At 43.6% G+C, this 12324-nt stretch overlaps 2 protein-coding genes across 2 annotated transcripts in view; both read right to left on the bottom strand.

Moving 5' to 3' along the window:
- Positions 1 to 12324, bottom strand: part of LOC309558932 (uncharacterized protein) — a 754545-nt gene that overhangs the window by 278984 nt on the left and 463237 nt on the right. The gene's annotated exons all lie outside the window — the stretch shown is intronic.
- Positions 1 to 12324, bottom strand: part of LOC309558934 (carboxypeptidase O-like) — a gene marked incomplete at both ends in the record, with an annotated part of 74891 nt that overhangs the window by 15293 nt on the left and 47274 nt on the right. The window contains 2 exons of the mRNA XM_082262031.1: positions 854 to 1056; positions 3419 to 3509. Coding sequence (XP_082118157.1) covers positions 854 to 1056; positions 3419 to 3509 — 294 coding nt within the window. The remainder of the gene's footprint in view (positions 1 to 853; positions 1057 to 3418; positions 3510 to 12324) is intronic.

Below are 12324 nucleotides of genomic sequence, written 5' to 3'. Positions count from 1 at the left end.
TTTGTATATTGTATACATTGTATTGTTCGACATTGTATATCCCTAACATACAATGGTATGAGCACTCTTAGACATGTGCATGACAAAAAAATTTGTTTAGTTTGGTTTAGATTTTTTATTTCTAGTTATTTAGCTTCATTAAATTTGGTTGACTCATTCAATTCATATTTGGGATTTCGGAATTCGTATTCGGAATACCTTTTATGTATTTTTCAAATTTTATTCAAATTTAATAATTTTTTTTTTTAATTGAAATGTTCAAATTGATACATTTTGAATCGATTGAATCAAAAACTTTAAATTTTTTTTTCAATTCCAATGTGGCAAAGAAAAAAAAAAAAAAAGAAAAAATCTTCATCAAATCATTACAATGACTCTTTAAATCATCTTTGGCTTAACAAAAACAGTATTATTTTGAAATGGTAATCTAATAACACCCACAGTCTTTAATTTCAGAAATATGTTTACAGTTCAAATTCGACTGGAATTCAATGAAAAATTCGATTTTAATTTCAATTCGACTTTCCAAAGTTTGGACGAATTTCATTTAGTTATTCGGAACATTTGGTAAACTTCGCTTATACTGCAATTTGGGTATTCGGATATATCCGAATCTCCGAATATTGAAAAATTTGAATATTTATTCGGGAATGAAATGAACTGCACGTGTCTAATTTCTCGCCCATTTCTCTATTTGCTTTTTTTCTGCCATCAAAAACTCAAAAATGATCCAGTTCTAACTGTAGTCTCCGAGCTCTTGCTTTTCTAGTTAAAAAGTGCAGAGTTCATGCAATATATATATATATATATATAGTGAAAATAAACTTAAATAAAAACATGCAAAAGTAATTACCATTTCTTCGTGGTTTACAGAATAATTTAAGGTATAGCCATAAGGCAGGAGAATGTACTGTCCATACGAGTGCATTGTCAGGTAACATAAGATGTCAGATTTCAGACTGTTCACAAGCTGTTGCAAAGCATGGGACTCCGGTTCTGAGAATGGTCTAGGTCCACAAAATGTGTTAGTGCTACAATTCGTAGATGCACCAATTGCTACAAAGCAATAATTAAAAAGATAATAAAGTCAGGTAAAGGATCTTATTATTGACTTTTACACAGCATTTTACAGTGGAACTTTAGGTAAATTATAAAAATGGTTGAACAGGCAGCTCACTGTAGAGATTCTTCAATGCTAAAGCTGTCTGAACTCCTGCGCATACGTGGGAGCAACGTCTAATCTGGCCGGCCAATGAAAGCAGCCGATTCTCGATAACCCAAAGCCGGCTGCTCAAAGTTGTCTGCGGCCAGCGGGGAGCACCAAGTTGTCACATCACAGGAGCCACGGTGAGTATAGCTTCACTTAAAGTAAAAAGCATCACTAAGCACAGACACATTTTTTTTTTTTATTGCTGTAAGAGGCCATGGTTCTAATGTTCTCCTCTCTAGCACCACCAGCTCATTATCCGGTGTTCTCAGCTTCTCATATTCACCAATAAAGTCTCTTAAAAATGGAAATCTGGTGATAACCATAAAATCCGCCTCTTGATTTTGTTGCATGACCATATTTTCATGTTTAAAGTGGACCTTGCCACCAAAATTCAAGGTCTGCCTATTAAATGTGTTCCATCTCCTCCTTGCTAAAAAAGTTAGTCAAAGTGTTAAAAAAAATTCTCATGGGAAAAAGTGTTAGAAAACACACTCACCTTTCCCCCCCAGTGCCTAGGCAGAAGTGACATTACCCACCTTCCAGCGAGATCTGGGGCATGTGGGATAGCCAAATCTTGGCTATACAGGAAGATGACATCACACCCTGTTCTACTGAAGCCAATGGTTAGTATAGTTTCTAAGGGCTCACATAGATGGACATTCTAGTGAAACCGTAAATTTTCCTTTTGAATGCACGCTGGTGTGGTCGATTGAAAAAGGCAGCATTTAAAATGAAAATGTTATGATTGACCTGCTTTGCCTGCAGTTCAAACGCCCCTAATGGAACATGCTACAATTAAAGAAACACAAAGCAACGTAAAGCTGGTCAAACACAGCTTTTGAAGTACTGCTCAGAGTCACTGGGATTTTTTTGACCCGCATTTGGCTTGCATTCCAAATGCATATCAAATGCAGGAAACAATGCCCATTAATGTAAGCGCTAACTTTTTTTTACTTTTTATAGGTGATTTCTTTTTTTTTTTTTACACATTTATGCAGCATCTTAGCAAAGGGTGTGGAGGTATGTGTAAAATGCAGACCTTGCATGCAGTGACGTAGCTTTAAAGTCATTATATGGGAAATATGGGAAACATCAGTAACATTCAATAAAGAGTTTTATAGAGTATTTTGTAATTGTGGGTTTCGGCTCCCTTTAAGTTTCTAGTTGCCATATGTTTTCCAAGCTGGCATGAGCAGAGGCATTCAAACGCTTGATTTTGGTTACACAAAATGTTGAAGTACAGGGATGGTTTATTTAGGGGCAGAAATAGGCCAGCTGATGATAGGCTGAAAGAGCAAAAGAGGACCCCACTGGAACCATAGACTGAACAATGCATTAACCTTTCAAACTCTGATGTTCTTGATTTACATGAATTACTCTTTCATTGCATGGATATATGAATAGTACTATGTTAGATACTTAAACCAGGATATATGTGTCTATGGATCACCATTTCTTCTATACAGATTTGTTGCCCTATTTTCTAATCTTTGCTTTTTTCAATCAAAAAGGGTATCTCTTTGTTACACCTTTCATTGTCATACAGTAAATGTATAAATATTAAAACATTTCTTAGCACTATGGTATTGCTTTCTAAAATAAGTCATAAATTCTCTATGGTTTCTGTGCAGTTGATTACTTAGTTTGTGCTGGAACACAATTATATTGCAGCACATGAGTTAGAGGAATTTGTTTCCAGCTACTTTGGTCATGTAGCAGCGAGTTGCAAAGCAACAAAGATTGTAAATACTGTTGCCAAACTTTGATATTATCCTTAGCTGTACATCTTTCTTGTGCCATCTGTTCATTCGTGCAGTGAATAAACCTACCAAATGAGTGCTCTATGTTAGAGGAGGGACGCTAAAAGTAAACATATAATGTGTGTCTGAACCCAAAAAGACTAAATTACAAAATGAACATTGAAAAGATAAAGTTTTTTTTTTTTTTACATATCATATAATACTGATGTACACATTTATGTTAATATGTGCTGTATGTATAACTCTCCACAAAATAAAATATCTATTAAATAATTATATTACACATTTTAAAATAACCTTCTGCTTCTTAAGTAGATTGGAGTACCTATTTAACTCATACTCAAGTTTCAGGAGAGGTTCAGGGTATATGAAGAATACAATTTTAAACCACCACTAATGCCACCTTTATATATATAGAGAGATAAACATTGTTTTTCCATGAACTTACAACACCAGCTTGAATCAAAGTTTCGATTAAGGTCTACCCCAAAGCAAGTTCCATTGTTATGGGGTGTGCGAGTTTTTCTCCAGAGACGGTTCTATGTAATAAAAGGATAAAAAGAGAATGAAAAAAAAAACCTTTAAGTGATGAATTGCATAACCGCTTAAATATTGGACACATTCACCCTTTTCCTTCCCAGGCCAATTTTTATAATTTTTTGAGACAGATAGAACTTTCTTTTGGTGGTATTTAATCGCCATTAGGTTTTTTTATTTTTTGCTGAACAAACAAAAAAGACCAAAAATTTAGAAAAATACTTTTTTTTTTTATTTCTGTTATAAAACTTTGCAAATACATTTTTTTTCTTCTTCACCGATGTGCACTGATGAGGCTGCCCTGATGGGCACTGATGAGGCTGCACTGATGATCACTGGTGGGGCTGCACTGATGGGAACTGGTCAGGCTGCACTGATGGGCACTGGTGAGACTGCACTGATGAGGCTGCATTGATGGCCACTGATGGACACTGATGATCCCTGATAATGGGGCACTGAAGGGCACTGATAGGAACTGATGAGAAGGCACTGACGAGGCGACACTGATGAGCAGTGAAAGAGGGCACTTATAAGCTGCATTGATGAGCACTGGAGAGGCTGCACTGATGGGAACTGGTCAGGCTGCACTGATGGGCACTGGTGAGATTGCACTGATGGGCACTGGTGAGATTGCACTGATGAGGCTGCATTGATGGGCACTGATGAACACTGATGATCCCTGATAAGGTGGCATTGATGATCCCTGATAAGGTGGCACTGATAGGCACTGATAAGGGGGCACTAATGGGAACTGATGAGAAGGCACTGACGAGGCAGCACTGATGAGCACTGATAGGGGGCACTTATGGACACTGATAAGCTGCACTGATGGGCACTGATACGCTGCACTGATGGGGCTGCACTGATTATCAATGCCCTGATTATCAGTGTAAATGTGCCCTGTCAGCTTTGCCACTAATCGACTCTAAATGCCAACTTGCAGTGTTTTTCCTTTCCTTAAAGCGGATCTTCACTGCATCTGAGCACCACAAAGAAAAAAACGCTATTTAATTAATTTTTAATATTCAAAGCAAACTTTCTATCTATCCATGTCTCCATGCTTTATTTTGGTAAGAAATCTCTTTGAAAAACTACCCCTAGGATTTCTGGCCGTGGCCATCTTAAAGAGGAGCTCCAGCCACCTATAACAATAAATAAAAGTTAGCAGCTACAAAAAGTGTAACTGCTGACTTTTAAAAAACAGCCACTCACCTGTCCCATGGTCCAGCGGGAAGCTCACCCCAGCCATCTTCATCCTCCATCCTCCCTCGGTGGTGCTGGTATCTTCACTATGGGCACTCAGCTGTGACAGCTTGCGGCTTCACAGCCTGGTGCCCACTGCATATGCGTGAGTGGCGCTGTGCATCCTGGATTGATGGATGTAGTCTTCTGGGACCTGTTAGTGTCCCAGAACAGTGCAGGGGGGGAGGGATGAAAACTTCTGTTCCCGAGCACCTTGGCGCTCAGGACAGAAGTGGGAGCAGGCACCTGCCAAGATCAGGTACATGCTCCCCCCCCCCTTACTCCTCAAAAGTGCCAATTGTGCAAGAGGAGCAGGGGACGAGTCCTTAAAGCTGAACTTCCCCTTTTGGGTGGAGTTCCGCTTTAGGTAAGGGCAAATTATTTATGTAGTATTTACTTCCTGCCCTTAAAGCGGAGTTCCGGCCCAATTTCTTTTTTTTAGCAAAAAATACCCCTAGTATAGTCAGGGCTAGTGTATTTAAATATTGTGTAAACTGTCCCCTGTTTAGTGTAAATGCAGCATGAATTACTTACCTTGTGAAATTCTTGTATAGCGCGGCAATCTGCATCTGAGGCCGCAGTGTCCCTCTTCCTGGATTTCGCAGTTGTAAGCGAGTTCCAGAATGCTATACCCTTGTCATTTCCGGGGCAGGCACGTCATCCCACAGCTGGTTTGACGTCATTGCGCATGCCCAGAAGCTGTTCTCCATCCATCGGCAGAGAATGACACGCCTGCACCGGAAGTGACGAGGGACACCGGTGCAGGCGCATTGACTCCTGGGATTGATGACGCTCACCTTCCAGGAGTCATTGCAAAGCAGGAAATGACGTTGGCGGCCGTGGCCGCATAAGGAGGAAGTGAAGTTATTTATCACTAAAAATAAGGTAAACTAACAAAAAAAAATATCCAATTCGTTTTTAGCATGTGATAAGGTTATGTATGATGGAAAGTTTAAAATTAGGGTGGAACTCCGCTGTAACTTAAGTATGTATGCTGGAGAGTGTGCTTATCTGAGAAAACTCCTCCTCCTCTCCTCCCCTCCTGAAGCCTGCTGGGATGTACGACATCAATTGCCTAGGCATGGAAACCAGAAAGTAACTGAAGAAGTGTAAAGAAAAAGTTTAAAACAAGTAAATATAATATACTTTCCTTTCTATTTACTAATGCTAGCAGCATGAGGATTAAAAATAATCAATGTTGATTAAGAGAGTGAAGTTCCACTTTAACATATTTTGTATTCGCTTACAACATGTATTAGAACTAAACATTTTCTAAACTTTTTTTTTCTTTTATTTTCTCCTGGTAAACCTGGAAATAATATACTTCCTGTCAGGGCCGGAGTGGGACTCATTTTCAGCCCTGGAGTTTCATGCCTTAGACTGGCCCACTTTAGTTCACGACTCCCTATATTAAAGCGGTAGTATCCCGCTTTTTGACACTTTTACCTACAGGTAAGCCTATAATAAGGCTTACCTTTAGGTATAATTAATATCTCCTAAACTGGCACGGTTTAGGAGATATTTGCAGTGCATGCAGCCGCTCACGCGAGCGGCGCATGCGCTCTGAAGGTCCGGGGGGACCATCAGTTTTCCTAGCCGGCAGCTTGCCGGAAAATCACTCCCGCGCGCATGCGCGGGAGTGACGTCATCGCGGCTCCGGCCAATCACAGAGCCGGAGCCGCCGAACCCGGAAGAGATGCTTCCGGATCATGGCGGCGCCCGCAGCGATGTCCGGGGGTCCGCGTCGGGGCTTCGTTCTAAGGTAAGTAATGCATAATGAGCTAGTATGCGATGCATACTAGCTCATTATGGCTTTGTCTTGCAGGTTTTTTTTTTTTTTCGGGTTTACAACCGCTTTAAAATAATGTAATTAAAACCTCTGAATATAAGTTTGCAATGGCGCACTGTTCTCTACAGCCTTGTAATTCATTCAGTGAGAGAGAGAGAGAGAAGGAGGAGTGAAATAAAGAGGGAAGGAGAGGCAGGGAGCGAGAGAGAGAGAGAGAGAGATAGAGAGGGGTGGAAAGAAAGAGGGAAGGAGAGAACAAGTAGGTGGGGTGGAAAGAAAGAGGGAAAGACTGACCCCCCCCCTGCACTGACCCCCCTACACTGACACTTCCCTTCACTGAACCCTTACACTGACCCCCCTACACTGACCCCTTCACTGACCCCCCTACACTGACACCTACACTGACCCCTTCACCACTGACACCTACACTGACCCCCCTACACTGACACTTCCCTTCACTGAACCCTTACACTGACCCCCCTACACTGACCCCCCTACACTGACACCTACACTGACCCCTTCACCACTGACACCTACACTGACCCCCCTACACTGACACTTCCCTTCACTGAACCCTTACACTGACCCCCCTACATTGACCCCTTCACTGACCCCCCTACACTGACACCTACACTGACACCTTCACCACTGACACCTACACTAACCCCCCTACACTGACCCCTTCACTGACACCTACACTGCCCCCCCCCCACCTTGCAGCAGTGGCATCTGTAAACCTCTAGCTGCTGCCTCTGCAGCTTAAACAGGGGGAGTGATAGGGAGCTGTAAAATGAGGCTCAGCAGCATGTTTTATTGCCCTTAAACTGCAAGTGTAAATGAGCCCATGGCTAGGTTTACACTGTTACAGGTGGTTGCATGTGCGGGACAGTGTGTAAATGGCACCTATTCCCCCAACCACCTGCAGGAAGAATTCCCTGCTCTTTTACAGATGCGCAAGGCTGCCATTTATTCCTTTTGGCACTCCCGTGCATCTGAAAATGCAGCACATTTTTTGGTGCGGGAAATTACACGGTACTTTTGCACCATGCGATTTTGCTGCGGCTGCGTTTTCATAAAGGTGCAGGGACCTTTTTCCTGTGTTTCCTGCAGGTACAGTAGCCCATTTAAATGAATCGGCTGCTGTGCCTGCGCAAATGTGAGTCACAGAAAACGCATTAGTGTGAACCTGATATAATAGTCACCTAAATGGAAAATACATACAGCAAGGTGCCTCCAACATATTTTACTGTAATAGCACAAAATCACTTTAAAAAAAATTTCTGCTGAGTACTCCCCTATTTATCAATCATATCCACAGTGCTCAGCTGAAAAGAGCAGAATATCACTGCATTGTGCAAGTGCTATAGATATATTAGATAATAAGGAAACAGGGATCATATCCCTCTGGTAAGCGCACACCCCAGATAATACTGCACGGATGAATAGGAGATACCCACCACCACTGTTCCCCTGCATGGTCGCGAATACTTCACTGGGAGAATATTGGACAATTTTTTTGCACTGAACTTTGAGTGATCAAATTATAGTAGCACTGAGCACAAAAGCACTTTTATTTGTTTGAAGTGTTATATATAGATATATAATTGTATTTAATTGGGTATTTCATGAGCACTAAGCACTTTAATTGAAATCCCCTCTTAGAGAATGGTCTCCAGAACAGGTATCCCTTTTGGAAGATTACGGCCTCAATTAGACAGATGTACTTAAGCATGGTGAAGTCTGTATTTGCCTGCATGCGATTTACAGGTATTCCATGCATCTGCGTGCAGGCAGTTCCATCCTGTAAATTGGGATACAGCAGCTGCACAGACACAGCTGCTGCTCCCAACTTCACATCCATGTGGGTGCAGGTGTGCGTCCTTAAATGCAGACAATGCGAGTTCAGGGACACCTACCTGAGCACACTAATGCCCACTCCCACACACATGTTAAACTGGGAGCAGCAGCTGTGTCTGTGCAGCCACTGTGTCCCAATAGATATGAATGGGAATGCCTGAAGTGGATCCATGGAACACCTGTCCTGGTCGCTAGTAAAGGGGCCAAGTATAACACCTTCACTACTAGAGTAATTTTTACCTTTGCTATGTCACCCACTTCCTGGTTGGTTGTTTCAGCAAGTGACACAATTACTGTAATCATTAGAAACATCACTTTAGTTTCCTCTAGACAACATTCTGCTTGTTAGACATCTGTACTGTATCTTCTCTAACTTCAGACCCCTTGTTGTAGGCCTTGTACTTTTGATACACCATGCATGCATAGTGTCCAGGCAGTTTAGATGAACAAATAAAGAAAGTAGTTGCAGATAACAAGAAACAATAGCTTCTAAATATTAGTAGATTACTGCATTGTACCTACCTGTAATTCATCAGTGATCTTGGGTTTAATCTGGGCATCTTCTGTCTGCTTCTGTCCCCGTCTGTCAGCCCGCCCACCACCTGCATTGCTTTACTATTCTTAGCTCTGCCAGTGATGTAGTCCCGACATCTTCTTCATCTTCTGCCGGCCTCTATCCCCGCCTACTGGCCCGCCCACCACGTACAGCACTTCCCTAGACCATTAACTACAGGTCTGATAGGAGGTGGGCGGGGACAGAAGATGCAGAAAATGCCGGGACTCAACCTGGACACAGAGCTAAGAATACTAAAGCAATGCTGGTGGTGGGCGGGCTGACAGACAGGGACAGAAGTAGACAGAAGATGCTGACACTGACAGTAAACCCGAGCCCTAAGCACTTCACCTCCGCTGCGCCCCCTCCCCTTTCCTACAATAAATTGTTCCACCCCTTGTACCGGCCCTGCACTGGACCAGCCCACCGGGAATTCTCCCGATGCTCCCGATTAGCCAATCCGGGCCTGCTTCCTGTCTTTGGATGGGTATGCTTATTCTCCTACCGTATTTTAGGACGCCACTCGGGCTGCACTATGAACCTATCTATCCTTGTTCATCTCAATTACATAGGAAATAGCAGTTTACAAAAGCAATACAAATTTGTTTTGGCTCAGTATAGAGCTTAAAGAAATTATTATAATCTTTGCTTTTCTGACAAGATCTACTGTTATTTTCTGTACTTGCTAAAAATGTGTTCAGCCAAACAAAAAGTAAGCTAATACAGCCACTGCATCTAAGAGTTGGTGGGCTACAATTTTTTAATTTTCTGTTCTTGGGCTAGATACATTTTAGTTAAAATCAGCTAAATACATTCCATTCATCAAAACAAAAGGTGACTTACAGTTTGTTTTCTTTAGGAAACAGCGACAGCCTAAGTAGAAAAGCCTGTCTGTTGCCAGGCTATCCTGTGTAGACCCTATCTATATTTTACTGTGTCCACCCGTTCCAAGTCAATATGGTTTATAAGCCCTGAGGAAAAAGAAGTGTTGGAACCCCCAAAAGACACTGGATTTATTTTAACCAGGACCTTATTTCTTTGACAATTCCTTTTTTTTTTTTTTTTTTTTGGATAGACAAAAAACTTTAAACATGTGCTTACAAAAAAAAAAAAAATAAAAAAAAAAATAACGGAATTTTTGTAAAATCTTACCGTAAAATTCCTTTCTCTGAGTCCTGACAGTCGCTGCCCACTCATACAGTCTTCACCAATGGGTATTGACCTCTTATCCATAGGAGCAAGCTAGGCATAAGACTTGTTAAAAACAAAGTCATTTACATAGACACACCTATGGGGGCTGTCCCACTGGTCCAATATCCCCCTGCTATCAGCCATCCCAACTCAGTTTGGTAGCAAGCAGTTAAAGTCCAAAGAACCCCAAAAAGAGGGGCGGGGGCGGCGACTGTCAGAGGACTCAGAGAAAATAATTTTACGGTAAGATTTTATAAAAATTCAGTTTTCTCTTACGTCCTCTGACAGTCGCCGCCCACTCATACAGTCTTCACCAATGGGATGTCCCAAAGCAGTGAGGCGTGGGAAACACAACCGTCAGAAAGGCAACGCAGTACCCACCGCAGAGAAAGGAACCTTACGTGAGCAGAAAGGTATCCTCTGGGCAACAAAAAAGCTCAACTGGAGCAACAACCCAGGAAAGCAAATAAACAAGGGGGAAAACAACCCCAACAGCCAGGGCCCTGCAAAACTAGGGTCCCCTTAAGGCACTGCTGCACACAGAACTTTGCGGCCAAAGGAGGCATCTGCCGATGCCAGAACATCAAGATTGTAGAATTTTGAAAAGGTGTGCACAGACGACCAAGTCGCAGCCTTGCACACCTGGACCACCGAAGCCTGATGTCAGAAGGCCCAGGACGCACTCACCGCTCTAGTAGAGTGCGCCTTGACAGGGAAGGGCGGTACCCGTCCCTTAATTGAATAGGCCTGCACAATCGTCTGTCTGATCCATTTTGAAATGTTCGCCGCAGAAGTAGCCATACCCTTCCGAGGTCCCTCAGGAAGGACAAAAAGAGAATCCGACTTCCGAAAGGATTCAATGGACGACAGGTAAACCCTGATCGCCCGGACAACATCCAAGGAATGTAAGGCAAACTCCTTAGGATGTTTAGGATTCGCACAAAGCGAAGGCAAAACAATGTCCTCATTAAGGTGAAAATCAGAAACCACCTTTGGAAGGAAGGATTGGTTGGGTCGCAAGACCACATTATCCCTAAGAACCACCAGGTAAGGGGAGCGGCAAGATAAGGCCGCCAACTCCGACACTCTGCGTGCAGAAGTGATCGCTACCAGAAAAGCAAACTTTTTCGACAGCAGAGGCAAAGAAATCTCCCGGATGTTTTCAAAGGGAGAACGTTGCAAAACGGACAGAACCAAGTTCAAGTCCCAAGGAGGTAGGGGCGCCCTCCGAGGAGGGGCCAAGTGACGCACACTTTAAATAAAGGTGCGAATCAAAGAGTTAGACGCCAATGGGCGCTGGAAAAGGACGGCCAGTGAAGACAACTATCCCTTAATCGTGGACAACGCCAGGCGCTGGTCCACACCAGATTGTAGGACAGCCATGCCGTTAAAGCCAGCGACTGTAAAGCAGGATGGAAGATCGGTCCCTGAGACAGTAGATCGTCTCGTAATGGTAGCCACCGTGGAGGCTCAACGGCCAGTTGAATGATGTCCACGTACCAGGACCGGCATGGCCAGTCTGGGGCCACCAGAATCACCAACTTCGGTTCCGAGACCAACCTGCGCAGGAACCTGGACAACAGCTGAATTGGGGGAAAGGCATACATCAGACGATACCGGTGCCAAGGCTCCACCAGCACATCCGAGGCGTCTGCCAGAGGAACGCGCATTCTTGCCACGAACCTTCCCACCTTGTTGTTTAGCCGGCACGCGAACAGATCCACATACGGGGATCCCCATTTCGCACACAGCATCTGAAAAACCTCTGGGTTCAGGGACCATTCCCCCTGGTTCAGGGTCTGGCGGCTCAGATAATCGGCCTGCCAGTTCTCCACACCCAGAATGTGAACTGCCGAAATTGCCAGGACGTGGGTCTCGGCCCAAGACAGAATTCTGGTCACTTCCTGAGCCGCCCGGGCACTCCTGGTGTCCCCTTGGTGATTGATGTAAGCCACCGCAGTGGCATTGTCCGTCTGCACCCGTACAGGGCGGCCTTGAAGACGATCTGACCAATGGAGCAGGCACAGCCTGATCGCTCTCAATTCCAAGATGTTTATCGGTAGAGATGATTCCTCCACCGACCAAGTGCCCTGGGCAGACCCCAGGTTGCCCAGGATGCCACCCCAGCCCGAAAGGCTGGCATCCGTGGTAATCACCGTCCACAGCAACGGCCGGAAGGATTTCC

This window comes from Pelophylax lessonae, assembly GCF_965119305.1.
Source record: "Pelophylax lessonae genome assembly, chromosome: 6".
Taxonomy (NCBI): Eukaryota; Metazoa; Chordata; class Amphibia; order Anura; family Ranidae; genus Pelophylax; species Pelophylax lessonae.
This window is presented reverse-complemented; position numbering and strand designations above follow the sequence as displayed.